Source organism: Vespa crabro, chromosome 17 (assembly GCF_910589235.1).
Source record: "Vespa crabro chromosome 17, iyVesCrab1.2, whole genome shotgun sequence".
NCBI classification, from domain to species: Eukaryota; Metazoa; Arthropoda; class Insecta; order Hymenoptera; family Vespidae; genus Vespa; species Vespa crabro.
In genome coordinates, this window is record NC_060971.1 from 713,511 (window position 1) to 737,234 (window position 23,724).

At 30.0% G+C, this 23,724-nt stretch overlaps 9 protein-coding genes across 16 annotated transcripts; 4 read left to right on the forward strand and 5 right to left on the reverse strand.

Annotated features, from left to right (window-relative positions):
• Positions 1-133: 133 nt before the first annotated feature.
• On the forward strand, positions 134-3,068 carry LOC124430121 (dual specificity mitogen-activated protein kinase kinase 6). Of its 3 annotated transcripts, none has more exons than XM_046976257.1 (7): positions 134-286; positions 492-678; positions 794-959; positions 1,111-1,347; positions 1,801-1,980; positions 2,076-2,293; positions 2,395-3,068. In XM_046976257.1, the coding sequence occupies exons 2-7, from the start codon at positions 614-616 to the stop codon at positions 2,537-2,539; spliced, it is 1,011 nt and encodes a 336-aa protein (XP_046832213.1). In that variant the 5' UTR covers positions 134-286; positions 492-613; the 3' UTR covers positions 2,540-3,068. The 3 variants fall into 3 exon arrangements, with proteins under 3 accessions (XP_046832213.1, XP_046832214.1, XP_046832212.1); XM_046976258.1 differs by having other exon boundaries at positions 138-286; positions 561-678; XM_046976256.1 differs by having other exon boundaries at positions 188-410.
• Positions 3,069-3,542: 474 nt separating this feature from the next.
• LOC124430015 (phosphomannomutase) lies at positions 3,543-5,841 on the reverse strand. 3 transcript variants are annotated; one of them, XM_046976003.1, is made up of 6 exons: positions 5,619-5,841; positions 4,983-5,036; positions 4,665-4,746; positions 4,354-4,548; positions 4,022-4,289; positions 3,543-3,894 (listed from the first exon to the last, which is right to left on the reverse strand). In XM_046976003.1, exons 3-6 carry the CDS (start codon positions 4,722-4,724, stop codon positions 3,629-3,631), a joined length of 789 nt encoding a protein of 262 aa, XP_046831959.1. In that variant the 5' UTR covers positions 4,725-4,746; positions 4,983-5,036; positions 5,619-5,841; the 3' UTR covers positions 3,543-3,628. The 3 variants fall into 3 exon arrangements, with proteins under 3 accessions (XP_046831959.1, XP_046831957.1, XP_046831958.1); XM_046976001.1 differs by lacking the exon at positions 4,983-5,036; XM_046976002.1 differs by lacking the exon at positions 5,619-5,841 and having other exon boundaries at positions 4,983-5,576.
• A 126-nt stretch (positions 5,842-5,967) lies between these two features.
• LOC124430012 (beta-1,3-galactosyltransferase 6) lies at positions 5,968-7,481 on the forward strand. The gene is made up of 2 exons (XM_046975999.1): positions 5,968-6,815; positions 6,878-7,481. The coding sequence occupies exons 1-2, from the start codon at positions 6,103-6,105 to the stop codon at positions 7,161-7,163; spliced, it is 999 nt and encodes a 332-aa protein (XP_046831955.1). The 5' UTR covers positions 5,968-6,102; the 3' UTR covers positions 7,164-7,481.
• A 662-nt stretch (positions 7,482-8,143) lies between these two features.
• LOC124430016 (inhibitor of growth protein 5) lies at positions 8,144-10,072 on the reverse strand. The gene is made up of 4 exons (XM_046976004.1): positions 9,857-10,072; positions 9,094-9,546; positions 8,836-9,014; positions 8,144-8,743 (listed from the first exon to the last, which is right to left on the reverse strand). Exons 1-4 carry the CDS (start codon positions 9,891-9,893, stop codon positions 8,642-8,644), a joined length of 771 nt encoding a protein of 256 aa, XP_046831960.1. The 5' UTR covers positions 9,894-10,072; the 3' UTR covers positions 8,144-8,641.
• A 407-nt stretch (positions 10,073-10,479) lies between these two features.
• LOC124430018 (synaptobrevin homolog YKT6) lies at positions 10,480-12,725 on the forward strand. 3 transcript variants are annotated; one of them, XM_046976009.1, is made up of 5 exons: positions 10,480-10,740; positions 10,861-10,948; positions 11,223-11,418; positions 11,543-11,814; positions 11,985-12,725. In XM_046976009.1, the coding sequence occupies exons 3-5, from the start codon at positions 11,229-11,231 to the stop codon at positions 12,123-12,125; spliced, it is 603 nt and encodes a 200-aa protein (XP_046831965.1). In that variant the 5' UTR covers positions 10,480-10,740; positions 10,861-10,948; positions 11,223-11,228; the 3' UTR covers positions 12,126-12,725. The 3 variants fall into 3 exon arrangements, with proteins under 3 accessions (XP_046831965.1, XP_046831964.1, XP_046831963.1); XM_046976008.1 differs by having other exon boundaries at positions 10,918-10,948; XM_046976007.1 differs by lacking the exon at positions 10,861-10,948.
• Positions 12,726-12,985: 260 nt separating this feature from the next.
• Positions 12,986-15,083, reverse strand: LOC124430009 (NADH dehydrogenase [ubiquinone] 1 alpha subcomplex subunit 10, mitochondrial). The gene is made up of 4 exons (XM_046975994.1): positions 14,847-15,083; positions 13,957-14,595; positions 13,478-13,870; positions 12,986-13,257 (listed from the first exon to the last, which is right to left on the reverse strand). The coding sequence occupies exons 1-4, from the start codon at positions 14,913-14,915 to the stop codon at positions 13,126-13,128; spliced, it is 1,233 nt and encodes a 410-aa protein (XP_046831950.1). The 5' UTR covers positions 14,916-15,083; the 3' UTR covers positions 12,986-13,125.
• Positions 15,084-15,192: 109 nt separating this feature from the next.
• LOC124430013 (snRNA-activating protein complex subunit 1) lies at positions 15,193-18,867 on the forward strand. The gene is made up of 10 exons (XM_046976000.1): positions 15,193-15,201; positions 15,299-15,378; positions 15,496-15,607; positions 15,772-16,066; positions 16,164-16,504; positions 16,598-16,736; positions 17,374-17,622; positions 17,730-18,081; positions 18,180-18,383; positions 18,524-18,867. Exons 2-6 carry the CDS (start codon positions 15,327-15,329, stop codon positions 16,713-16,715), a joined length of 918 nt encoding a protein of 305 aa, XP_046831956.1. The 5' UTR covers positions 15,193-15,201; positions 15,299-15,326; the 3' UTR covers positions 16,716-16,736; positions 17,374-17,622; positions 17,730-18,081; positions 18,180-18,383; positions 18,524-18,867.
• Positions 17,367-19,076, reverse strand: LOC124430200. The gene is made up of 6 exons (XM_046976448.1): positions 18,876-19,076; positions 18,501-18,812; positions 18,191-18,315; positions 18,000-18,117; positions 17,756-17,922; positions 17,367-17,592 (listed from the first exon to the last, which is right to left on the reverse strand). The coding sequence occupies exons 1-6, from the start codon at positions 19,074-19,076 to the stop codon at positions 17,367-17,369; spliced, it is 1,149 nt and encodes a 382-aa protein (XP_046832404.1).
• A 790-nt stretch (positions 19,077-19,866) lies between these two features.
• LOC124430005 (probable ATP-dependent RNA helicase DDX23) lies at positions 19,867-23,670 on the reverse strand. Of its 2 annotated transcripts, XM_046975985.1 has the most exons (11): positions 23,529-23,577; positions 23,206-23,267; positions 22,505-23,125; positions 22,085-22,417; positions 21,589-22,011; positions 21,371-21,497; positions 21,172-21,295; positions 20,991-21,106; positions 20,652-20,912; positions 20,389-20,563; positions 19,867-20,303 (listed from the first exon to the last, which is right to left on the reverse strand). In XM_046975985.1, exons 3-11 carry the CDS (start codon positions 23,110-23,112, stop codon positions 20,080-20,082), a joined length of 2,391 nt encoding a protein of 796 aa, XP_046831941.1. In that variant the 5' UTR covers positions 23,113-23,125; positions 23,206-23,267; positions 23,529-23,577; the 3' UTR covers positions 19,867-20,079. The 2 variants fall into 2 exon arrangements, with proteins under 2 accessions (XP_046831941.1, XP_046831940.1); XM_046975984.1 differs by lacking the exon at positions 23,206-23,267 and having other exon boundaries at positions 22,505-23,123; positions 23,529-23,670.
• Between the last annotated feature and the right edge of the window lie 54 nt (positions 23,671-23,724).

Genomic DNA, 23,724 nt, shown 5'->3' on the forward strand with positions numbered 1-23,724 from the left:
TCAGTAACGTTTGTAAGCATTTGTATGAAATTTCTATAAATCCATCTTGGAATCTTTGATTAGTAATTATATTTAAGTAGACCAATCAAGAGAACGGTAAGGAAATGATATTTTAAAAGATGTCTACATATTCAAAGGTCGAATATCGTAATTAATCGAATATCGTAAGTAATCGTTATTCTGGCAGCACTGATCCTTGTGAACACCTTCAGTCTATCATTTAAGTTTGTGAAAAACTTCATATTTGGGCAACGGATCTTTGGAATTTTATCGTTACCCTCCTTAGGTAACGTAATGTTTTTCTCTAGGTAGAAATAAAAATGGATTATGCTCTATTGATCGAAGTAATAAGAAAATCACAATTTTTTCTACAATTGTCTATTCTCATCAATGCACTCAGAAGATATTTTGTATGGAATAACCTAACATCATCTTTATATTATAGATGAGATGCTTGATGGAAATTTAATATTTCCTTTTTATCTTTACAGATAATTTATATCTCAGATATAAATTAGTATGTTCTAATGGAAATAAACATGAATTTTACTTATATATAGGAGTCATTAAATTTCCCGATAGGCATATAAAGGCATTTCTTCAGCATAACACCATGGCTTTTCGAAAAGGAAAACGGAACTTGAAATTGCAAGTCTCTGATGAAGCTCTTGCTCCTGTGTATGTAATAACGTGATTATAAAAAAAAAAAAAGAAAAAAATATTTATATAAAAATATAAATTCATATATAGAACTTGTGTATGTGTGTGTGTGTGTTTGTGTGTGTTATAATAGGACACCTCCAAGAAATTTAGATAAAAGAACTACGATAACTATAGGCGAGAAAACATTTGTCGTAGAGGCAGATGATTTAGAGACATTGTGTATACTTGGACGCGGGGCTTATGGCGTTGTCGATAAAATGCGACATAAACAAAGTGGTACCATCATGGCAGTTAAGGTAAAAGAAAAATTATAACTTAGATGTATCATTTATTTATTAACATTTATGTATATTTTGGAGTCAAATATGTTTATATTATGTGATAAATAATTTAAGATAATTTTTATATATATATATATATACATACATATACATATATCACACACAGAGGATAACTGCCACGGTCAACACGCAAGAACAGAAACGTTTACTTATGGATTTGGATATTTCTATGCGTAGTTCGGCGTGTCCTTATACTGTACAATTCTATGGAGCATTGTTTAGAGAAGGCGATGTCTGGATATGTATGGAGGTGATGGACATGAGTCTTGATAAATTTTATACAAAAGTTTACAAACATGGACGTGCAATTCCAGAGGATATCTTAGGAAAAGTGGCATTTGCTGTAAGGATTGCAATTTTAAAACTATATATAATTAAATATGTTTATAGTTTTATCTGTATATGTATCAAATTAAAGTCCATTTTGTCTGATAACTTTTTTTACGAGAGATTTTTTTAAGAGAGATTAAATTGAAACACAATTTTGGTATGTTTGTGTTCAAACTTTTGATACTTATCAATAGGGCCTAGATATGGTATATGCAGTTTATAGCCAATTGTTGTTAAGACAGTGCTCTCATTCACACATCCACTTCCATTGCTCCTTTTCTTAAACCTGATGTTGTACACTGAGATGCTGTAATAGGATGAGCTGGCTGAGTTAATGAAACTGGATAAAGGCATGAACGGGGCGGGTAAAGGGATGCATTGGTGTAACCTTTACTCATTGTTAACATAAAAATTTTATGCAAATTTATTGATAAAATCATTTCATCGTTACGTTTTATCGTTACAGGTAGTTAGTGCATTGCATTACCTCTATTCGAAACTAAGGGTTATACATAGAGATGTCAAGCCCAGTAATATTCTCATTAATCGAGAGGGTGAAGTTAAAATCTGTGATTTTGGAATTTCTGGTTACCTTGTTGATTCCGTTGCTAAAACTATAGACGCTGGATGTAAACCATACATGGCTGTACGTTTCTATATGTGTTTTATCATTTTTTGTCTTTTCCTTCCTCTTTCTTTTTTTCCTCCTTCGATACATTTTTTATCATTATCTTTTTTTAGCCAGAAAGGATAGATCCATCAGGAAATCCTTCACAGTATGACATCAGATCTGATGTCTGGTCTTTAGGAATTTCTCTTGTCGAATTAGCTACAGGAAAGTTTCCTTATGAATCATGGGGTACACCATTTGAACAATTAAAACAAGTTGTTAAAGACGAAGCACCAAAATTACCTCCTGGCAAGTTCTCATCTAGTTTTGAGGAATTTATTAACAAATGGTAATTAAGGAAATCTGCTTATAAATGGGATCATTTTCAATAATTCATTAAAAATCTTATATGACATAACATAAAAGTATATTCAAACAATAACTTTTCAGTTTGATGAAGGACTATACTGCTCGTCCAAATTACAGTCAACTTCTGGAGCTCAGTTTCATTAAAGAACATGCAAAAAAAGATACCGATGTTGCTGAGTTCGTCGGACAAATTCTAGATTTACCCGAACTTGAGCAACTTGCATAGTACATATAAGAATTACTCATGTAGAGTTTATATCATAACTCTAATGTACATTTGTACTTCACAATGAAGTCATTTAATTTTATTTTTGCGCGTTCTATTATACATATTAAAATTATTCTCGTATTGCAATTTGATCTTAAAGTAAAGAGGTACAAAAGTACAACTTTTAATTATTAAATCATTCTCTGTATTGAATCATTATACATTTTTCGATCCGCATTAAGTTAAGCGGTGATGGATCGAGATATGTAAATATTTACTAATATTTTCTACACAATCTGATAATATAAATTTACTTCTTTATATTACATTTCTGCATAATTAGCGGTAAACTACGTGAAATCTTATAATACATCCATTTTCTGAAGCATTTGGATTCATATTGTACCTTTATGACGTTCATGCAGCCTAAGTAATTGATAATACTTTGATTATAATAAAGTTGCTTGAAAGAAAGAAATTAAAAAGAAAATTCCTAGTAAATTCATCATTATAAATCTTTAATAAATGAGCATTTTGTGTATCATCACTTCTTCAATTATTTAAAACCAATAACTTAATTAAAAAGCACTCGTGGGAATGATATGATCAAATATATATTTCTCATTATACGTTCTCTAAAATTATTGTAAAACCACTTGATTTTTGATAAATGATTATATATATATATATATATATATATATATATATATATATATATATATATATATATATATAAATAGTTAATTACGAATTAAGAATTTTATTTGCTTCATTATTAAAATAATTCTTATTTCATTAGCTTGTATGAAAAACATGAATTGTTAAAATTTCATACAAGCACGTGAATTGTATATATTTATATTTTAATACAATACGGTGTATAATATACACAATAGGAGATATATTTTATTTAACATTTAAAATCTATAATAACAATTAATGAATTCTTCATTTATTATAATTCACTTTTGAAATAGAATAGAAAGAGTTTATGGAGAATATATTGGAAAAGAATCTATCATTTGATATTAATATTTTCTTTATATTGAAAATTTGGCATAATATTTAATATCTTAATATTTACAAGAAAAATTTATACGGTGTAACTTATACGCATTGCATTGGTATTGCCATTTGTTCCTTTTCCTTATTTTCTTTAACAAGAGTTGTAAGGATATTTAGCTGATTAATTGTATCTTCAGGGCCAGTTACACGATGTCCAACAGTTAAATCACTTTCATAAATTTCATGATCATTGCCACCGATCGTTGTTTTATCACCAAAAAAATGTATTTCCTCATAGCCTTGTATATGTCTTAAACAATACGTTTTATCCCAACCAATTGGGAACACATCGAAAGATATTTGTCCACCTTTTAAGTTGAAAAGTAATGCATTATGATGAATAATTTATATGGATCAAATAAATAGGTATGTGTGTGTGTATGTATGCGTGTGTGTTAATACACACATGTACGTATGAAACAAAAAATTACTTGCCTATGCTATATGTCAAGGCCAAATTAGGAAACTCTTTCTTAAGTGCTTGTATGAATTTTTGGCGCACTTGATTTTCTATGTCATATTCATAAAATTGTTCACGTTCTTCCTTTGTACAATTACGTCCGACCGGTGAAATGTTAAGCATGCCAGTTCTAAACTCTATGAAAGTTCCACGTTTAAAAGGTAATTTAAGTTCTGATACATATTTTAATGAGAAATTTATTACATCTTGTAGTGCATCTTCTCCAATCATATTTTGAATTGTCTATAAAAATATTGAAACATCAATATATATAATATAATTGATAAATAAATGATTTATCAAATACCTGTGACGGTAATAAATTGCCATCCCTGAAAGCAACGAGTCCATTCTCTGCAAAAATGTATTTATATTTCTCAAATATATTTTCACTACCAAGTTGTTCCTTAATTTTATTCAAATCTGATCCACTAACTACGGCAATGTCAAAATCTTTTTTCAAAACGGTCAAAAGAAATTTCTCCACATTGCTTTTGATTGGCTAGAAGTAATCATAAACACGTATTATTTATAATGAATAAAACAAACAAAAAAATCAAAAATTAAAAATAAGAACATAATAACAACAATATGTATACGATATCATTAATATCATACTTGTCTTGGTTCAGTTAAAGTGCCATCTATATCAAATAAACATATGATTTTTTTTGACATCCTAATAGTTTCTTCCAATAATCTGAAACATGCGTGTGTGATATGTAAAGAGAGGAAAAAAAATCAAAACAAATATAATACATATAGGGCGTTAAAGGTATACACGCACGCGCGCGTGAAATCAGGAATGCCGAGAGGAGCAGAAAATATAGAAACGACCCAATTATATTATGACATTGGTAAAGATAAAATAGAAAAAATAGTGCCCATCGCATTGTTGTTTATTTCAATATTATAATATCGTAAATAAAATCTTACCGTGTCCTCTATAGCGATATATTTAAGCTGTCAGTCCACGTCACGCAAATCGAACTAATTTAGATGTTTGAATTAATTCTTTGAATTAATTGTATAAATTGTGTAATCTCAAAATGTCGATAAGGCATAGAAAAAATAAATTCCTAAATCTATTATTTGTAAATCTTTCGAAAGGATCGAGTGAAAACTTTTTGAAATGTCAGAACATATGTAAAGAAAAATGTCTACGTTTACGCGTCGCTCTCTTATACCATCACGTGTTATTATTCCCAAAGTATGAATTTACACACGTATACGTTATCTTATCAATCCTATTTTATATATTTCTACAAATGCGATCAATGTCGAGAGAAAAAAAAATTAATAAGAACTAATTGGATGATAAAGAGATATTAAGGAATACCCATTAATAATAGGAATGCATATTATCGTGACAATTCGATCTATTTTACTAAAATTCTCTTCTTTTACTTTCTAAGTTTTTAAATATTAAAAAATTTAGTTTCTAGAGGCACTCCAGATGCATAAACTAATTCGACGTAATTGCATAAATAATTATATATTCTTAGGAAATTTATATATAAATCTAGAAAAATTAAAATTAATGGTTTTAAAAAAAAAGAAATCCAAACTAACTTATCTTTTGGCGTCGATGTAAGTTTTATCATTTTGTTAATTCACAATTTAAATCCAATTATTGCATACATTTATCGGTTTTACAAGTTGAGAAAATAATAAACAAGTGCATTTTACTACTTATTCACTATAATTCAACATTTAATATATTTACATCGCAAAAATCGTCAAAGGTAAAATTATCAAAGAACCACATTTTGTTTATTCATTTTTATCGCTTTTTATATCTACGTATAGAAAGATGCATACGAGACCTCCTGCCTCTTGCTTGCTATCTTTCATATCATCTATTCAGATGTCGCCACATTTGTGACACATATGCTGCCATCTGGAAAGCCGATCTGAAAGTTTTGAATCGTACTGCTAAAGGAACGGAGTAAAATGTAAAATGTAAAATTTAACGTTTCTATCGGGCGTAATAATTTTATAATAATAGCATGACAAGAGGCATGCTTTTAGTCTCTTTAAAATTACCTTTTAAATAATGTTTATCTGTCGTAATGTAAGAAATGCGTTCGTAACAATGTTAACAAAAAACTATCATTTAAGAATCAATATACCGACGTTACTTGTTACACTTTCTTTTCTTTTCTTATGCGTACATTATTTATCATCCGCAAAGTGTTCGTCCAGCGATCAAATGATCCAAGATAAATCCAAATTCAGGCTAATAATATTAATTCTAACGAGTCCAGAAAATTTGGAGCAAAGGGATACTGTTAGGAAAACGTGGCTTTCCGAAAAACATGCATCGGTAAAGCATCTTTTTGCAGTGGGAACATTGAATGTTCTACCCGAACAAAGAGATACGTTACTGTCCGAGAAACAAAAATTTAATGATTTACTTTTGTTACCGAAGTTGCAAGATTCTTATAGAACTTTGACGAAGAAACTTCTGTACTCTCTTAAAGAGATTTATGAGTATTACGATTTTGATTATTTACTTAAATGCGACGACGACACATTCGTTCTTGTACATAAAATATTAAGAGAATTAGACAAATGGCAAAATAAAAGTACAAAGAGAGAATTGTATTGGGGTTTCTTCAATGGAAAAGCACAAGTGAAAAGGAGCGGACCATGGAAAGAAATGGATTGGATCTTATGCGATTACTATTTGCCATATGCGTTAGGCGGTGGATATATTTTGTCATATAATCTTATCCAGTTCATTATTAGTAATATGGAAATTCTTAAGTAAGTATTTTTTTAAATATTCTTTTGTCATTAGGAAAGATATATTATCATATTTTTTTCAGACTGCACAATTCAGAAGATGTCTCTGTTGGATTATGGCTTGCACCATTAGCAAATATAGAAAGAAAGCATGACGTACGCTTTGATACAGAATATAGATCACGTGGTTGTTCTAATCAATACATAGTTATGCATAAGCAAACCATACGAAATATGAGAAATATGTATGAATATTATCAAACTTCTGGAGCACTTTGTCCTAAAGAAATTAGAAATCGTATGAGTTACAGATATAATTGGACTGTACCACCTAGTCAGTGTTGCACTAGACAAACAGGAATTCCTTAATATAATAAGCATTCCTATTATTCTATATTCTATTCTAGTCCCTTAAAATTATCTTTTCAAACTTTGCTTTGCTAATGATGTATTATACATATATATATATAGATAAATCAACTCAGTTTGTGATATTACTGTTATATGTAATTTGATACCTAATTAAAGTTTGAGAAATACATTATTAGTATTTCTTAATATGATTCAGCTACTTTTATAGCGAGATTATATCTGTACATAGATGTTGTAAATATTTTGTAATGGAGGACTAATAATGGAAAATTACTATTTATGTAAGTCAAATATATTTTTCTTGATTATGCATAATTTATTTTATTCATTTACTTAAGGAAAACTTATTCCGTTCTGTGTCGTATGCATTTATAAAATACTAAAAACAATTATGTCATCATTTGCATCTATACATCAACTTACCTGATATATTGTTGTCTTTTCATTGAATGTTACCATCATTTTAGATATTTTACAAACGACCAGACTGCGTGTGTGTGCGCGCGGGCGTGTGTGTACATATATATATGTATATATATATATATATATATATATATATATATATATATATGAAGAAAATATCTTTTAAAAGAATTCTGGTGGATACCGTGAATCACCTACACATAAACCTTGTAGCGATCGATGCTTCTTTTTGTATTTCTTTTATATCGATCATTGAAGAAGAAAAAGCCATAACGTAAGATTGTATATATATTTCATAAAACCCTTGTATTATAATAGATGATTTGTGACTCAAAATCCTTGTTTCTGCAAATTAAATATATATATATATATATATATATATATATATATATATATTATATATTATATATATATATTTTATATATATATATACATATTTTATATATATATATATATACATATATGTATATACTTTTCTTTTTGTTTAATTAGATAGATTTAATTTTTAATTTGCTTCAACAACATAAAACTTATTCGCATTAATTTCATATACATTTAAAAAATATAATAACTGTATTTACCATGTTATAGGAAAACATTTTCGTTATAAGCAAATCACAGACATTCAAAAAGCGATCAAAGACAAAGGTCTTACGCATAAGAAATATAGATCTATCATATTTTGAATTATGATTAAGTAATTATTTAAAAAAATTAAAAATTATAAAACAAAATAAGAAGTAAAATTATGGCTAATCTCAAACTTTCATCTTCTCCGATATGCTGCTCCATGCTTTCATTACAATAAAAATTAATGAGTTGTTTGTGATTATCTCAAATCAATTAAACCCTGCGTTTATCTGAAAACAAAAAATAGTTTTCTATCGCAGGATTACTCATCAATTTTGAATGTAATAAAAATACAGGGCTTTCTATATTTTTTCATACAAATAAATTTTAATTTATGTTCAATCACTAATTTTAGAACTGGCGTATGGCGAAGTTCTTTCTTCTTTCAAAATTTCTTAATACAACTGTATCTCCTTTGGCATTCATTTCTTTTTCCTATCCTGCGTACATTTAGGACAATACCACTTTCCTTTTGGCTTAGTGGTTAAACCAACGCAGGCAAAATGGAACCATTCGATAGGACACTAGAAATAAATAAAATTTAATTTATTATATAATTTTGATAAAAGAGAGTCGGAGAGTGCTTTACTCTTAATACTATTATAGATTAACTTACATCCGGATTATCACAGCCTATCATTTCTCCATACGATACTTGATGACACAAACAATAAGTTGGTTCATTAGGATCCACTGGCATATCCAAAACATCAGCGGGATGACCAAGCGTGGTGGAATCTACTTGAGCACCGCTTCCAACAGCTCCGGCCGAAGAAGCTGAAGCAACTGAACCACCTATTGTATAATATAAAATTCAAACATTTTATATTATATTATATTTTATTTGATTACAAAGAGAGATAGACAAACATACCCTTCTTTTGTTTTTTCCTAGCACTTTTAGATTCATCCTCGCTACTAGCTCCTGCTGTACCTTTCTTCCGTTTTTCTTTCTCCTTTAATTTTTTCCTTCCCTTTTTAGTAGAAGTACTCTCTTCTTGGGCTCTGCTATTATTTAAAGCTTTATCCTGTATCTCTGCTTCGAACCTCGCAAGATCAGAATCTAACCTTCGAATATGCTTATCTACAAGTTCATATGTTTGAATCGCTAATTGAACCTTATCGTCGCCATATTCTTTGGCTTTATTAAATAAACTCTGAATATGAGACAGCTGTTCTTTCTTTTTTTCTGTTGACTCCTTCTTTATATTCATTAAATAATCATCTGCCAGTTTATCTATCTCTTTCATAAGTCCTTGGGCTCTTGCATCCAAATCTCGCATTAACGTAAAATTTCTTTGTAATTCAATTGGTAAATGTTCTAAACCTACAAAAGAATGTTTACCATTAAAAATTGAATTTCTCTGTATTTCTGTATTTAAATATATGTACACACACGCATATTGTATAATAGATATTACGCATGATATGGAGTATATGAAAATATATATTTTTTCTTAACATTGATTGCACGAATATAAATTTATCATGTTGTTATTACTTTGCTAATATATAAAAGCAAATAATAGGGATTACACAATAAACCTCATAAGATATTTAATATGAAATATTTAATATTGAAATTTTTACTTTTGACAACTCTATTAATTTTAATATTCTCTAATTTTAATACTCACTGTCCAAATAATGCTCTAGATAAAGCGCCGTGGTCATGTTTTTTCTTTCTTTTTTTTTTTTTTTCAGTACAATTTACAATACAATAATGATCTCTTCTTAATAAAACGTCAATATAAAAACCAGCACGAGATACTTTCATGCATCATTGTCAAAAAAAAAAAAAAAAATGATCCCCATATAAATGAACGATCGATGGTCGTCAATGATAGAAAGCGATGGACATTATTATTGTCATGGGTGCCAATCATTGGACGTTAACGGTTACGGCGCGAATTATTAAAAAACACTGTTCAGATTATTTGTTATCGCTTATACCATAACACTTTTTAATATTATAAGATCTATAAAAATTAATTTAAACAATAAAGTGTGTAAATATGTATTATAAGATATTTCTAACAACTCTTTATATATTGAGGTCTTAGATTCGATCGATATATCGGTTCTGTTGTTATTAATTAAAATTTTATTACATAATAATAAGTAAAAAATATCGATATGTATCATTTTTTATGAAATACTATCACCAAAGTTTACAATATTAATCTATAATTTATTCATACTTTAAGAAGATTTGTAAACATTTTTGAAAGAGGTAATTTTTGAAATGAGATGTTCATGTTGAGAACCACCGTTGAAGATACAAAATGGCTGCCTCCGTTTTTCATCAGACTGGAATAGATGAACACGTAGCTGATAATAACAATGGTTCATCAATAAACATTTAGAACAGAAAACGCATTGTTAGTACTACGACTACTATATTGGTACAAATATTGCATGATTGACATTGTAAAATTTCGACAGTTGTACCTAATATATATGTATATACACACATATACATATATATATATATAGAGAGAGAAAAGTTCTTTTATTTGAGGTATGTCTCTGGCATAATTATATACTATTTTCTCTTTTTATGACGAAAGCAAAAATATATAATAAGAAAGTTAGCGATGGTACATTTTTCTTTTTTTTTTTCTTTTCTTTTCTTTTCTAGCTTGTAAGATGTACATGGTATTATTTTCCTAAATTTTATATATTTATTGATTAACAGCAAATTGAATCTTTATTCGTGTTAATAACAGGTTAGTACCATAAATAGAATATATCTTCAGAATGTGTCAATTTTAGTAAAATAATTATGTTATAGCATTGTTAAGTCGGCTAATTTTTAACATAAATGTAATTATAATTTTGATAACAAGAAGAAATTCTATATTTATTCATTTTATAAATATAAATTTTACTAGATTGGGATTTTCTTTATTTTCTTAGTAAATAAATAAATAAATGAAGAAATAAGTAAATAAATGTGTACATATTTATGTGAATTATAAGACATCTGAATATATATTTCAGTTTAAAATGGTCAAGTTATACGCATTAACAATTTTATATAAAAATCCAACTTCGGCAATCGCTTTGAAGGCTGCTTATGACGTTGAATCATTCTCATTTTTTCAAAAAGGCAGTATAAAGGAATTTATGGGGTTTGTCAGCAAGACTATCGTTGAAAGAACTCAAATAAGTGCTAGGCAGAGTGTGAAAGAAGGAGGTAATAAACAAAAGTCTTAATACAAAATCCATTTACACTTTATTAATATTATACATAATATATATAGATTTAATAATTTCCTAATAGATTTGTTGAGTTCTCAATGGAAATGATTTTTCAACAGAATATATGTGCCATGTTTATGTTCGTGCGGATAACTTAGCAGGAGTTCTTATCTCAGACCACGAGTATCCTAGAAGAGTATCTCATACCTTGATAACAAAAATCTTAGATGAGTTTGTAGCAAAATATGCACCTTCGACGTGGCCAACATTGAAGGAGGTTACAACTGATTTTCCTCAAATAAATGTTTATTTGGCAAAATATCAGGATCCTAATGAAGCAGATTCACTTATGAAGATGCAAAATGATTTAGATGAAACCAAAATTATCTTGGTAAGCACATAAAATATTAAAATTACATTATAGATGACAAGGCGTAACGTAAAATGCTGCTTTTGTACATAAAGAATGCCACTGAGTTATCTTGGCAAACATTATCTTGTACAAAACTGTATGTATAGATCATTTCTTTTTTTCCCCTCATTACGTTTATCATTTTTCAGCATAATACACTCAAGGCTGTTCTCCAAAGAGGTGAAAAGCTAGATGATCTTGTTTCAAAATCAGAAGGACTTAGTGCTCAATCAAAAGCATTTTATAAAACGGCAAGGAAAACAAATTCTTGTTGTAGTTTAGCCCCATAAAAAAAAATCCTTTCGATGATATTTACTGATTATATTTTCTTGTATGTAGCTTGAATTGAATTAGCCATTTTCCACTGTTAAGAATAAGAATCGCTTTTAATTATAAACCTTAAATCTGGAAATTTTACATTAGAAAAATGAAAAAAAGGACCACTGCCGATTGTGTATTAAATGAAATTAAATAATAACTAAAGTATATTTTACTAGTTTTTATCATTCTATTAATATAAAACGGTCCAATGTATTAACTATTATCAGAAATTATTTTGCTTTTTAAAAACTTTGTAAAGAAAGTGTCTCCTTGTTGTATTTATTTCAGTTGGAAGTTACAATTACATTCCGATATTAAATAATTTATATGTAAAATTTTTTAATATAAACTTTAACACATTAACCAATTGGGATGACATGGAGAATAAATATTGTAGTATGATTATTGCTTGAACAGAATCTACTTGATATGTACCTGTTTATATATTCTGGTTTTAATTGATGTCTTTCATATTAAAAAACATAACAGACATACAACACTGTATATTATAGTAATTATAAATGTTTGGATGTGTATGACATGTATAAATATCCATAGAATAATGTAAATGTGTTAATATTTTTCATATGAGAATTATTGCAGATAAAATAACATTTTCGCCTTTGTTATTATTGATAGCATGCAAAAATATTACTGCAGAATTAAGGTAAAATTTTCCGTTTATACATACACGCACAATATTTAAATATTTTTATTTATTTAAAATTATATCAACTCTCTCTCTCTCCCTCCCCCTCGCTCTCTTTGGCTGAAATGAAACTTTATAATGCTGATGCGATTAAGCGTTATAAAGATACAAAGAAAAGTATAAGTTTTCAAGTATTTATTTTCATATTCAAGTTTTCATTTAATATACTGTTACCTTTTTAATTCAATTTCTTCTTACTACAAAGAATTTACATAAGTAAATATCTAACTTAAAATAATTATTTTCACTTATGTCTGGATTCATTCAGTTGCTATAAGTTCCTTATAGGGTATCACTAAAGGTATAGTAGGACTACGTTCGTGTTTGACCTTCCACAATACTTTGTCACCCATATCAGGATTATATCCTTCTGAGAATTCTGCACCAGGAAGCTATACAAATACGATTTTAATCGTTATAAAATTATAATATTATTTTTACAAAAAAAGAGTAAAAAGATGTTATATAGTAAAATTAATTTTTTACATCGGCTTACTGTCGTCAAACAAGTTGGTAACATTATTATTCTTTGAATGATTTAATTCTAATATAATATCTCCAAAATTACTTATTATGTACATATTATATTGTAACAACCGATTATATATTTACCGATTCTTGCAAATTTACAATCTTTTTTGTATCACCAAAATAATACATTTCAGGAACTTCATAAAGTGGTACTAGAGATTCCGCAATGATCAGAGATCTATTTCGATGGGAACACATCTGTCTTGTGTCTTCCAATTCAGATAGATTTAAAAATATCCAATCGTTTAGCTTATTTGAATTTTGATCATAAAAGTTAAAATCTATCCTTTCTATATCGTCGATGATATCTTCGATATCGCCACCATTTACCCAATCATACATTAATAAATATGCATGATTAGAAATTTGTGGTAAATAATCTTCTTTATATGCAGTTTCTATATCAGTGAGATATTTTGTCGTTAAAACTTCTGAATTTACTTCATAAGGTATACATCTTTTCTGTATTCTTTCCTGTACAATATTAAAGTAAATTTAGATCGTTATAATAGATATTTATATCTCATAAATATTATACAATTCAATCATAATACATTTACCTTGACAACATTGACTGGAACGTCCAAATAAATAACCAAATGGGGTCTCTTACAGTAACCCATTGTTGTTTTTAGAACTTCTTGGTAGAAATGACAAGATCGACGATTCATATATCCTGCTTTATACATAGCATTCATAAATACAAAATCTGAATATAGACAACGATTAAGCACTACTCCTTCTCCGGTTGATAATACATGTAACAATGACTCTAGATAAGCGTCTAATTTTAACAGATAATGAGTAACTCGAAAAGCTGGTACGCATTTATGCTTTGGATTGGTTAAAAATGTTTCTATATCGCATGTTTGTAATTCCTCGGGCATTTGCGAATTTAAAGATCTTATATCAGAGCAATAAGCATTTTTATATAATAAATCAAACGATGGAGGTGGCATATATCCCATCTCAAGTTTTTTCGCTAATTCCCTGGCAAATTTATCTTTTCCAGCTGCTATAGGTCCTTCAACAACTATAATTCTACTGTTCTCATCGTATCTTTCTATGGTGTAATCTAAGAAATTGAAGGGAGTATATTCTTTCTCTTGATAGGGAAAAGGTGGTGGTCGGGGTCGTTGGACTCGATTAATTTTTCCACTAATATGTGCTGTCTGTAGTAAATTAGTGGTTTTTGATACCTGCAATTAGATTCATTAGTTACAGAGGTAAAAGTCAGCTAATTTATAAATGGACGATCATAATAGAGAAAAATGCAATCATTATATAGTGCATATATATACATATATATATATATATATATATATATATATATATATATATATATATATATATATATTTATATGTACTATATTTATTATATTTTAATATCCCTGAAAATAATTCTGTACTACTCTATTCTAAAAAATGTACATCTTTCTGAAAGACTAACCTTACATAATCGATTAAATAAACCACTTAAGGAATGTTTATCAATGCACGTTCGAAAAATTGATGTCATGATATTAAGATATGTGTGTAAATATTGTTAATAGAATGATAAACAATTATATTTTATATGTGCAAACAGGAATCAAACATGATCTTGCTTTTAATCCTTCTAAATGGTACACTAAACCAACTGTACGTTGCCCTTTATGACATTAACTTGAACGGAGCAGTATATCTATAAGTAGCACTAATAGATAATCGAATTTGCATTAATTCAAATCACAATAATGCATATGTATTTTAAGTTTTACATTAATAAATTATCCTGATCGAAAGAATAATTTGAATATTGTCAGGTATTATAAATCAAATATATTCAAAATAATTGCGTATTATCAAAAATTATTTAAATATCGCGCTTGAATTTTGCTCGTTTTATCTAATATACCATAGGTGGTGTTTTCTTAGGGTAACAAACGCAATGCGATTTAACCTATCTTTTGACAAAATATCCTTCTTATTGAGATCTTTTCGTGCGTATTATTACAATATTTTATATCAATACTCTCTATAATCTCTATGTTATAAAAGATTTTTGTAATTAAATTATTTCGATAAGAAAATGAGCGCGTCTTTTAATATAACTGCAGGGTTCAGGGAAGATTGTATAATATTAATCGATCGTTTCGAAAAAGTCGACGATATAAGGTTTAAAAGTTTTTCCGAAATTTGGAAAGATTTAAAATTTAGTCTAATCTTTAAGTAAGTGAAATTACTTTTTTTTTAAATTAATGTTACCAACGTATTTGATTACATTATTTAGGAAAGTGTCTGTGTGTACTATTCTTATTATTATTATTATTATTATTACTATTTATTTATTATTATATTATTATTATCATCAGTGATTATTTCTGTTCATATAGAGACAAAGAACATGTTGCAGAATTAATGGAGTTTTGCGAAGAAATATTACATCTAACAAAACAGTATTTGTTTTCCGGTACATTTAAAGAACGTATTTGTGGCTTATACCTCTTGTATGGAATATATTTCAAAATGCCATGTTTTCAATTTAAAATTAGAATTACATTAACAGAGTGGCAAATGATTACGGAATTGCACAATCAAATAAGGGAAGGTGAACATCATGATGCGAATTATATATTGAGCAAACTTATCATCAATAATGCTTTTAAACATTGTCTTTTTGACCAAGAGGTGTGTGTGTGTGTGTGTAACGCGTACGCATTAAACAAAAAGTCAGATTTTTTTAACTAAAATTACTTACCTATTCTTAATTACTTCTTATTTATAGATTAGCTTTGAGAAATGCTTTAGAAAAAGATATTATTATAACAATAATCCTTATTCAGTTTTATCATCTATTAAAAATATGGGCGAGAAAGATCAAATATTTGAAAAGATAAATAAATTAAGCAAAACGTATCACCAAAAGAAATGTGAAGCAATTGGCAGCAATACTGATACTTGCAGTTTAAATTTATTTAATTCCAACTTTGCTACTGAGATTATAAATGATATTCATACATTTAGTAGAGGAAAGGGATATAATAAGGAAATGTGTACAAGTGCATCGAAGAAAGATATTAAAGAAATAGAAGGATCTTTGCAAAGTGACAAGAAAATAAAACGACTGTAAGTTGACGTGATTATTTTCTTCTCTATCGTTATAAATCATATTTATTGTATAGTTATATTTATTTTATTTAATATATACATATATTTTAGTCAAAGAAATCTAGATGACGCCTATCTCACTTCCTCAAGTGATATTGGAAGTAATGTATCACCATTAAATATTATCGATAACAATACTGAAAGTATAATGGATGAATTTGCCGAGTAAATATAATAAAATGATCCGCATGTAAGTATTATGAGTAACATTTATATAGATTACAAAACAAGATACGCAATATGTAGCTTTTTATACATTTATTAATACCAGTAAAGAACATTACTTAAGAAAAATGTTAATTATTGCAATTTAACAATTTTATCTTTCGCTTGAATATGACAAGATTTTATATTTTTAGAGATAATTTCATGTTATTACTTATGGAAATTAAAGCGATTAAATTAAATTTCTAAACATGTGTTGGAAATGCAATTCAATTGAATTTCTGAACTTAAAAAAGTTGTCTACACGATAACCTGTGATTCTTCTGTCTACTTTTTTTATAGCATAATTATAATTATATACACAAATATACATTCACATGTATATATATATATATATATATATATATATATATATATATATCTGTGTGTGTATATATATATGTGTGTGTATATGTATATGTATAGGTATATAGTTTGTGTATATGAAATAGCATATTGCTTTTTTATTATAAAATCTCCTTTGACGTTACTCATCGAGCGGCTTTTAGCGATAAATATATTTAATTGTTGAGACTATCACACGCACACGCACACGCACATGTTTGCAATTAAAAAATATAATCTTATGGCAATATCTAATAGTTATTTAAACTTTTCAATAGACTTTTAACTGGTCATTGTCATCAAATCCAGCACTGTGTCCTGCATTGCGCACAATAAAACTTGTTCCGTCGTAATGCATCCGGCGCTCTCCCCGACGCACAAATAGATGAGACGTTTGACCCAACGATGCTGTGCAATGTAGAAACGGAGTTGTTAGGGATGCAGTTCCATTGCTAGGTGATGTTCGTAGCTGATACTTGTTGCTATTACGCGCAATTCTGTTGAAAATTATAATGAATTTACTGCAGGTAATATTTATATTCTTAAATTATTATTAATTTCCTTTATCTTATTTAGTGTTTTGTATATAATAAAAACTTATACACATATTATATGCTTATTAATAAATACTTAGCGAAATACATAAATGTAAAAACACACCTAACAAGACCATCCGGAGTCTGAGAAATTCTGACATTATTGATGATCCAATTTTCAACACCTTCATCTGTCATCCAATATTGAGCAGCTCCGAGAGATGTGGCCGCTTCTTGCAGGCACGACGATCCATGTCGCGAGCCGGAGTAAAAAACACTCAACGAAAAGTCCTAAAATAATATTAAAGTGATGTACAACTGACGTAATTAAAAATCATTACTCGTTTATAAAATCAATAATCTATTACTTGACTCATGTCCGAAAACGAGTCAGTGGTTGTTCTAGTTCCCGCTGCATCCACTAAATATACAAGAGCACATTGTTCGCAGGTAAAACTGACACCCTTGTACCACATCTTCGCGTATCTATAAGGATCGATGGAAATTAAAATTTATTATAATGCCCTTATTTTTCCATAATTTTTCAGAAATGACCAACTTATTATTCCCATGCGTATCGTGGGCCAGAATTTCAACACGCGATCCATATTGATATATTCTTCCATTTGGATGTAATAATGCAGCGGCTGCTCCAGAACAGCTTAACGAAAGCACGATATTATTCTGCACTGACGAAATATGTATATAACGCATATGCGTATAACTATTTTCTCTTTTTCGTTATAATTAATGTAAGTATTATTGTAGAATTATAATATATACGCTCCGAACGATCATAGTATCAGGCTTGTTACCCGCTTGGTGCCATCGAAACGAAGATCTAACGATAGATATAACGGTGGGCATACCTTAAAATTGATCACTCTTACAGCACGATCGACCGTCATGTCAACTCGAATCCTATTGCGGAGTCTCAGGGAAATGGTACCGTGTGGCGTGGCGACAGCACCTCCTGCACTCGCATCGGTCTCGTGTTCCCTCCAATTTTCTGTATAAAGGCAGGCCTCCTCGGTCGTGTAATACGGAGTGGCCATTGTTTTAGGAGTTCTTGGCTGTCTCCAAATCGCCCCTGAACTCGAATAAGTGGTTGCACCCGTTATACCACCGCTCCATTGATCCGCTGGTGGTGTTTCAAAGTACTTGGAAAATTCATTGTACCGCTGAAAGAGAGTTTGTTCTCGGATGATTAAAAAAGAGCAAACATGAGAATATGAATTACGTACTTGAAAATTAGTGTCCTCGGTCTGTGCATGATAACTGTGCGCTGTATAAAGTGATCGTGGTCGCATTGGCGTTACAGGTGCGCTTTGACTTTGAATCGGTGCCGCGGAACAGGCCGCAGGTAATAAAGTTGTTCCCTGTGGTCCTGCTGGTGCGACACATTTCTGTATATCCTTACGGAATTCGCCACATGGATTCGCCATGACTTTTACCTATTATTGTCGTTATTATTATCGTCATCATTATCATCATCATTATTAGATTATAATATTTGGTTGAGTTATGAGGAGGTGGGGGGGAGGAACAACAAGAAAAAAAGACCGTTAAGATAATAAGCTTTAGATGAACCTTGGAATCTCCAATCACACTTTTAGCTTTTTTGCGACGAGCTTTTCGGGGTTTGGACACCGCCGTTTGGTTTCCCTCGTTTATGCGATCCACGGCTGAAGTGGTTTTTTCCTTGCCTCGAAACTTTGCGTTTTCTTTTCGAGAGCAATCTATGTCGAGCTTGTAAATCTATGGGTTGATTCGCGGAAGATCTCGTCCAAGAATTATCATTTGCTATTCCTTTCTTCTTTATAAGATTTTCTTGTGAATCGAGAAAAAAGAACGCAAGTCAGGCGGAGAGAAATCGAAACCGATATATAATATTCCAGAGGAAGTTCATTTCGAAGAACGATTCCGCAATCTTTGCGATGGAAAACAATTGAGGAATTTGATTGTCCCGTTGCCGTTGACGATCGTGAGATCGGTCAGAGACGTAACTTACTTCGCACTCTTTTTACAAGCGTCGCATTATTCGTATGTTCATAGACGCCTCGTTATTCTAGTTGGCCTGTTATACTTTCATCACGTCACAGTAATATCAATATTATTCAACCGCTTTCAATATCTATCAATTTTGTGCATGTATATATATTTTATGTGATATACTTTCCATATAATCAAGATTTATTTCAATTCGTAAATGATAAATTCCAATAACTTGTTATATTATTAAGCGAATTAAATATTTTTATTTGTATCTTACATCGTACATAGGAAAATATTACTTATCTTTTGTACCTAATTACAACAGATATAACCATATTGATTACTTAATGACAAAAATTGATCGCTTTTCAATTTTTTTTTAATTGTACAACAAATTATATAAAAGAAAGAATAACGTGCGTTACATTGATGTGCGTTTACGTTAATTAAAATTTATGCAAATATTTTTTCTTCCCGACGTTTTTTAGTAACAACTGTGCCTGGTTTATGTTGCGCATCCGGATGATTAAGTAATTCTGGTGGACAAGTGGATATTGGACTAGCAAGAATAGTTTGTTTCAAATCATAGAATAGATGACTGTCATCTTTTGTACAGAAAGAAATAGCAAGACCAGCTTTACCAGCACGCCCCGTTCTACCAATACGATGTGTGTAATCTACGAAGGAATATGAAATTGCATTAGTAAGAATAAACATTTCAACAATAAGTTTACTATGTATATTTTACAAATATACACATACCTTCAATAGTTTTAGCCATATCGTAATTAATAACCATAGATACATCCTTAATGTCAATACCACGCCCAGCTACATCAGTAGCAACTAAAATATCTTTACTTCCACTCTTAAGAGATGCAAGGGCATATTCTCTTTGCTCCTGCCCTTTACCACCATGAAGAGTACACGCGTTATACTAAAAATATAATGTTTCCATCGTAATCATATATAAATATATACTACATATGTACTTATAATATACATAATATGTCATTATGTTTTACCCCAAGCTTTTCCAATCCTCTTGCAAGTACATCTGCACCCTTCTTTTGATTAACGAATATAATAACGGGTGGTTCAACACCTCTGCTAAGTATTTCCATAAGTTTTTTACGTTTATCAGCTTCACCCATTATGTGAACTATTTGTTCAGTTCGTTCCGTAGGTTTACCAACACTACCGATATAGACTACAGCAGGGCGTCTTAAATAAGTTCTTGCCAAACGTTCCACTGCAGGAGGCATAGTAGCTGTAAACATCACAGTCTAAAAAACAGTGATATAAGAGATTAAAGCGTTGAAAATGAACGATTGTGTATGTGTATGTACATATATATCGATCACCTGTCGGTATTTTTTCTTTGTATTGTAATTAGCTAAAAGTTTTTCTTCATTTTCGGCATCTTCGTTGTCCGGTTTCAAATTTGTTACCGGCATATATTCCAAAATTTTCTGTACATCTAATATAAATAAATATATAAATTATTCAATCAATCTTGAGTAAAGCAGTAGTTTAATATGTAACCTGGTTCAAAGCCCATGTCTATCATTCTGTCAGCTTCATCCAATACGATATATGTACATTGATTTAAAACTAAATATCGATTTTCTAACACGTCTATCAATCTTCCAGGGGTAGCAATGACAATCTAGAAACAAAAATTATGTTAAAGATAGTTTAAAAAGAAATTCTAATTTTTCTTAATAATTTATCTCTACCTTACCTCACATCCCATACGTAATCTAAATCCTTGCTCTTCTCTAGATAAACCACCCACTACTACAACCGTCCTAATGCCCAAGGGTTGTCCAAATTTATTAGTTTCTTCTTCAATCTGCTGTGCTAATTCACTAATATAAATAAGAGACATTTAATAATACTTGGTGTTCCTTAGATCTTAATATATACAAGGACACACTTGAAAAATATGTTTTAACGTACCGCGTTGGAGCCAAAATTATACTATAAGGACCTTGATCGGCTTCTTCTAATCTTTCAATTTTGGGTAAACTAGTAATCCATAATAAAAGAGGAATTAAAAACGCCAATGTTTTTCCAGAACCAGTTTCGGCAACACCTATAATATCACGATTTTGGAGACCTATGGGAATAGCTTGTCTTTGAATAGGCGTTAGATCCTTATATCCGACTTTATCGATAATATCTAAAATTTCTTTTGGAAATCCGGACTCCTTCCATGACCTAATAGGGTCAGGAATACGTCCTCCTTTTATCGTAATATTATAATCCTCTCTAAATATACGCCAATCTCTTTCGGTCATTTCGTTAAGGGCTTTCTCAGACCAATGACGATCGTCCCATTTTTGCTTTTCTTCTTTTCTTTTTACCTTTTTCAATCGCATCCTTTGAAAGAGAAATTTATTTTGTTGGTACAACTTTTAAAGTTATAATCTAACTTTTAGAATAAATTACTTACTTCTCTTGTTCCTTCTCCGCTTCCGTACGTCTTTTTTCTAACAGTTCTCCATAAAATTTACTTTGATCGCGTTTCTGAGCCTTAATATCAATACCAGCGAGATTACCCCTTCCAAAAAATTGCACCTGATGTCTTTCCTTATATATACTGTTGTAATCGACTGACGTATCCTCCGATGTATCCCAGTCAAATACAAATTTTCTATCGTTCAGTCTTCTCACACGGCGTTTCTTCTTTATAAGACCAAGATAACGTTCTTTAATAGCTTCCACTTCCTTTTCCTTATCCTTATCCTTTATTTCTTCTTCTCTCGAACGTTGAGCATCTCTACGTCTGCATCATAATACATAAATATATTAGCTTTTATATAGTATAACTTAAAAGCTATAACAAAGAGTTAATGTTGGTAAGAAAACTTACCGTTCTCTATCATCCCAATCTCTCTCTTTGGTTTCGCCTCCGGAGAAAAATGCTTTGCGTTCTTCTTCCTGTTGCTTCTTTATCGCTTCTACCTCTTGTTGGCGTTTTTCTAATGCCAAAGCTGCGCGTTCTTCCTTAGTTAAAAATTTTGGCTTTGCCCGCGCTTCTTCTTCCGCCTTCTTTTTAGCCAGTAACTCTTCCAAGCTAAGCGGTTCTCTCTTTTGCACCGATTTTGATTTCTCCTCAGCTTCTTCCTCTTCCTTTTTAACTTCATTTTTGACCTCTTTCTTCGCTTCTTCCTCAACAGAGAATATTGGACTTCCCTTACGTTTTTTATCATCTTTTCCCTTATCTTTGATATCCCGTCTATCCCTGGATCTATCGCTATCTTTCTCACGAGATCTATCTCTTTCTCTCGAACGATCTCTATCCCGCGATCTATCTCGTTCGCGCGAACGTTCTCTTGATCTCGAACGTTTTCTATCCTTCTTTCTTTCCTTAGATCGGCTTCTGGAACGGCGTCGATCACGTCGTTCTCGGTCTCTTTCACGATCGCGATCCCTTTCACGAGATCTACTACGTCTGACGGTTTTCTTATCGTGTGCCATTGTCACGTTAACTGTAACGATGGGAAAATAATTTTTAAAATAATTAATAAGTAAGGTAATGGACGTGAACGATTTCCAATATTATTTACTTATCTTATTTACAAAGAATTTATTTTATATCAATAATCCGGAGCATACGTAAACTATCAAGCAACCTTGATGCAAACGAGATTATTTAATTAAGAGAATAATTTCAATCAACATTTCAATCTTAATTCTATTTGCATCCTTAATATACTATACTCTCTAATACGTCTCTCTGGAGCCAAGCGAGCCAAACACCATAGTAAACAAAAAGAACTTATATTTCTCCTTGAAGAAACTTATAAAAATATCGTTATATTTCGAAATCGTCGATTTATATATATATATATATATATATAAATATATATATAAAGTCTTATATGAATGCTTACAATTAGATAAATAATTCTTATTTATAATAATTATGAGTGATTGTCCATGAGTCTTGGGGTCACGTTATTATATAGATATAGATATCCGACAACAACTGAAAATATATTCGTATCAGCGCCACCTTGCTGTACGCGCGACATAACAACTGTGAATTTAACGACTGCAGTAAAAATAGCAGTTTTCTGATCGTGATTC

Coding starts and splice junctions, on each gene's coding strand:
- LOC124430012 (XM_046975999.1), top strand. CDS start 6,103: ATGTTTATCTGTCGTAATGTAAGAAATGCGTTCGTAACAATGTTAACA. Junction 6,816..6,877: donor AGTAATATGGAAATTCTTAA/GTAAGTATTTTT, acceptor TATTTTTTTCAG/ACTGCACAATTCAGAAGATG.
- LOC124430016 (XM_046976004.1), bottom strand. CDS start 9,893: ATGACCACGGCGCTTTATCTAGAGCATTATTTGGACA. Junction 9,015..9,093: donor TAGGAAAAAACAAAAGAAGG/GTATGTTTGTCT, acceptor ATTATACAATAG/GTGGTTCAGTTGCTTCAGCT. Junction 8,744..8,835: donor TAGGCTGTGATAATCCGGAT/GTAAGTTAATCT, acceptor ATTTATTTCTAG/TGTCCTATCGAATGGTTCCA.
- LOC124430009 (XM_046975994.1), bottom strand. CDS start 14,915: ATGACATCAATTTTTCGAACGTGCATTGATAAACATTCCTTAAGTGGT. Junction 14,596..14,846: donor TATTTAATCGATTATGTAAG/GTTAGTCTTTCA, acceptor ATCTAATTGCAG/GTATCAAAAACCACTAATTT. Junction 13,871..13,956: donor TTCCAGTCAATGTTGTCAAG/GTAAATGTATTA, acceptor AATATTGTACAG/GAAAGAATACAGAAAAGATG.
- LOC124430018 (XM_046976009.1), top strand. CDS start 11,229: ATGGTCAAGTTATACGCATTAACAATTTTATATAAAAATCCAACTTCG. Junction 11,419..11,542: donor GCAGAGTGTGAAAGAAGGAG/GTAATAAACAAA, acceptor ATTTTTCAACAG/AATATATGTGCCATGTTTAT. Junction 11,815..11,984: donor ATGAAACCAAAATTATCTTG/GTAAGCACATAA, acceptor ATCATTTTTCAG/CATAATACACTCAAGGCTGT.
- LOC124430200 (XM_046976448.1), bottom strand. CDS start 19,076: ATGGCGAATCCATGTGGCGAATTCCGTAAGGATATACAGAAATGTGTC. Junction 18,316..18,500: donor TAAGAGTGATCAATTTTAAG/GTATGCCCACCG, acceptor TCGTCAGTGCAG/AATAATATCGTGCTTTCGTT. Junction 18,118..18,190: donor GATACGCATGGGAATAATAA/GTTGGTCATTTC, acceptor CGATCCTTATAG/ATACGCGAAGATGTGGTACA.
- LOC124430005 (XM_046975984.1), bottom strand. CDS start 23,112: ATGGCACACGATAAGAAAACCGTCAGACGTAGTAGATCTCGTGAAAGG. Junction 21,498..21,588: donor ATAATTTTGGCTCCAACGCG/GTACGTTAAAAC, acceptor TATTTATATTAG/TGAATTAGCACAGCAGATTG. Junction 21,107..21,171: donor AGACATGGGCTTTGAACCAG/GTTACATATTAA, acceptor TATTTATATTAG/ATGTACAGAAAATTTTGGAA.
- LOC124430015 (XM_046976001.1), bottom strand. CDS start 5,650: ATGATAAAACTTACATCGACGCCAAAAGATAA. Junction 4,549..4,664: donor CTTTAACTGAACCAAGACAA/GTATGATATTAA, acceptor GATTACTTCTAG/CCAATCAAAAGCAATGTGGA. Junction 4,290..4,353: donor GCAATTTATTACCGTCACAG/GTATTTGATAAA, acceptor ATATTTTTATAG/ACAATTCAAAATATGATTGG.
- LOC124430121 (XM_046976257.1), top strand. CDS start 614: ATGGCTTTTCGAAAAGGAAAACGGAACTTGAAATTGCAAGTCTCTGAT. Junction 679..793: donor GATGAAGCTCTTGCTCCTGT/GTATGTAATAAC, acceptor GTGTTATAATAG/GACACCTCCAAGAAATTTAG. Junction 1,348..1,800: donor TAGGAAAAGTGGCATTTGCT/GTAAGGATTGCA, acceptor TTATCGTTACAG/GTAGTTAGTGCATTGCATTA.
- LOC124430013 (XM_046976000.1), top strand. CDS start 15,327: ATGCGATTTAACCTATCTTTTGACAAAATATCCTTCTTATTGAGATCT. Junction 15,608..15,771: donor AAATTTAGTCTAATCTTTAA/GTAAGTGAAATT, acceptor CTGTTCATATAG/AGACAAAGAACATGTTGCAG. Junction 16,067..16,163: donor ATTGTCTTTTTGACCAAGAG/GTGTGTGTGTGT, acceptor TCTTATTTATAG/ATTAGCTTTGAGAAATGCTT.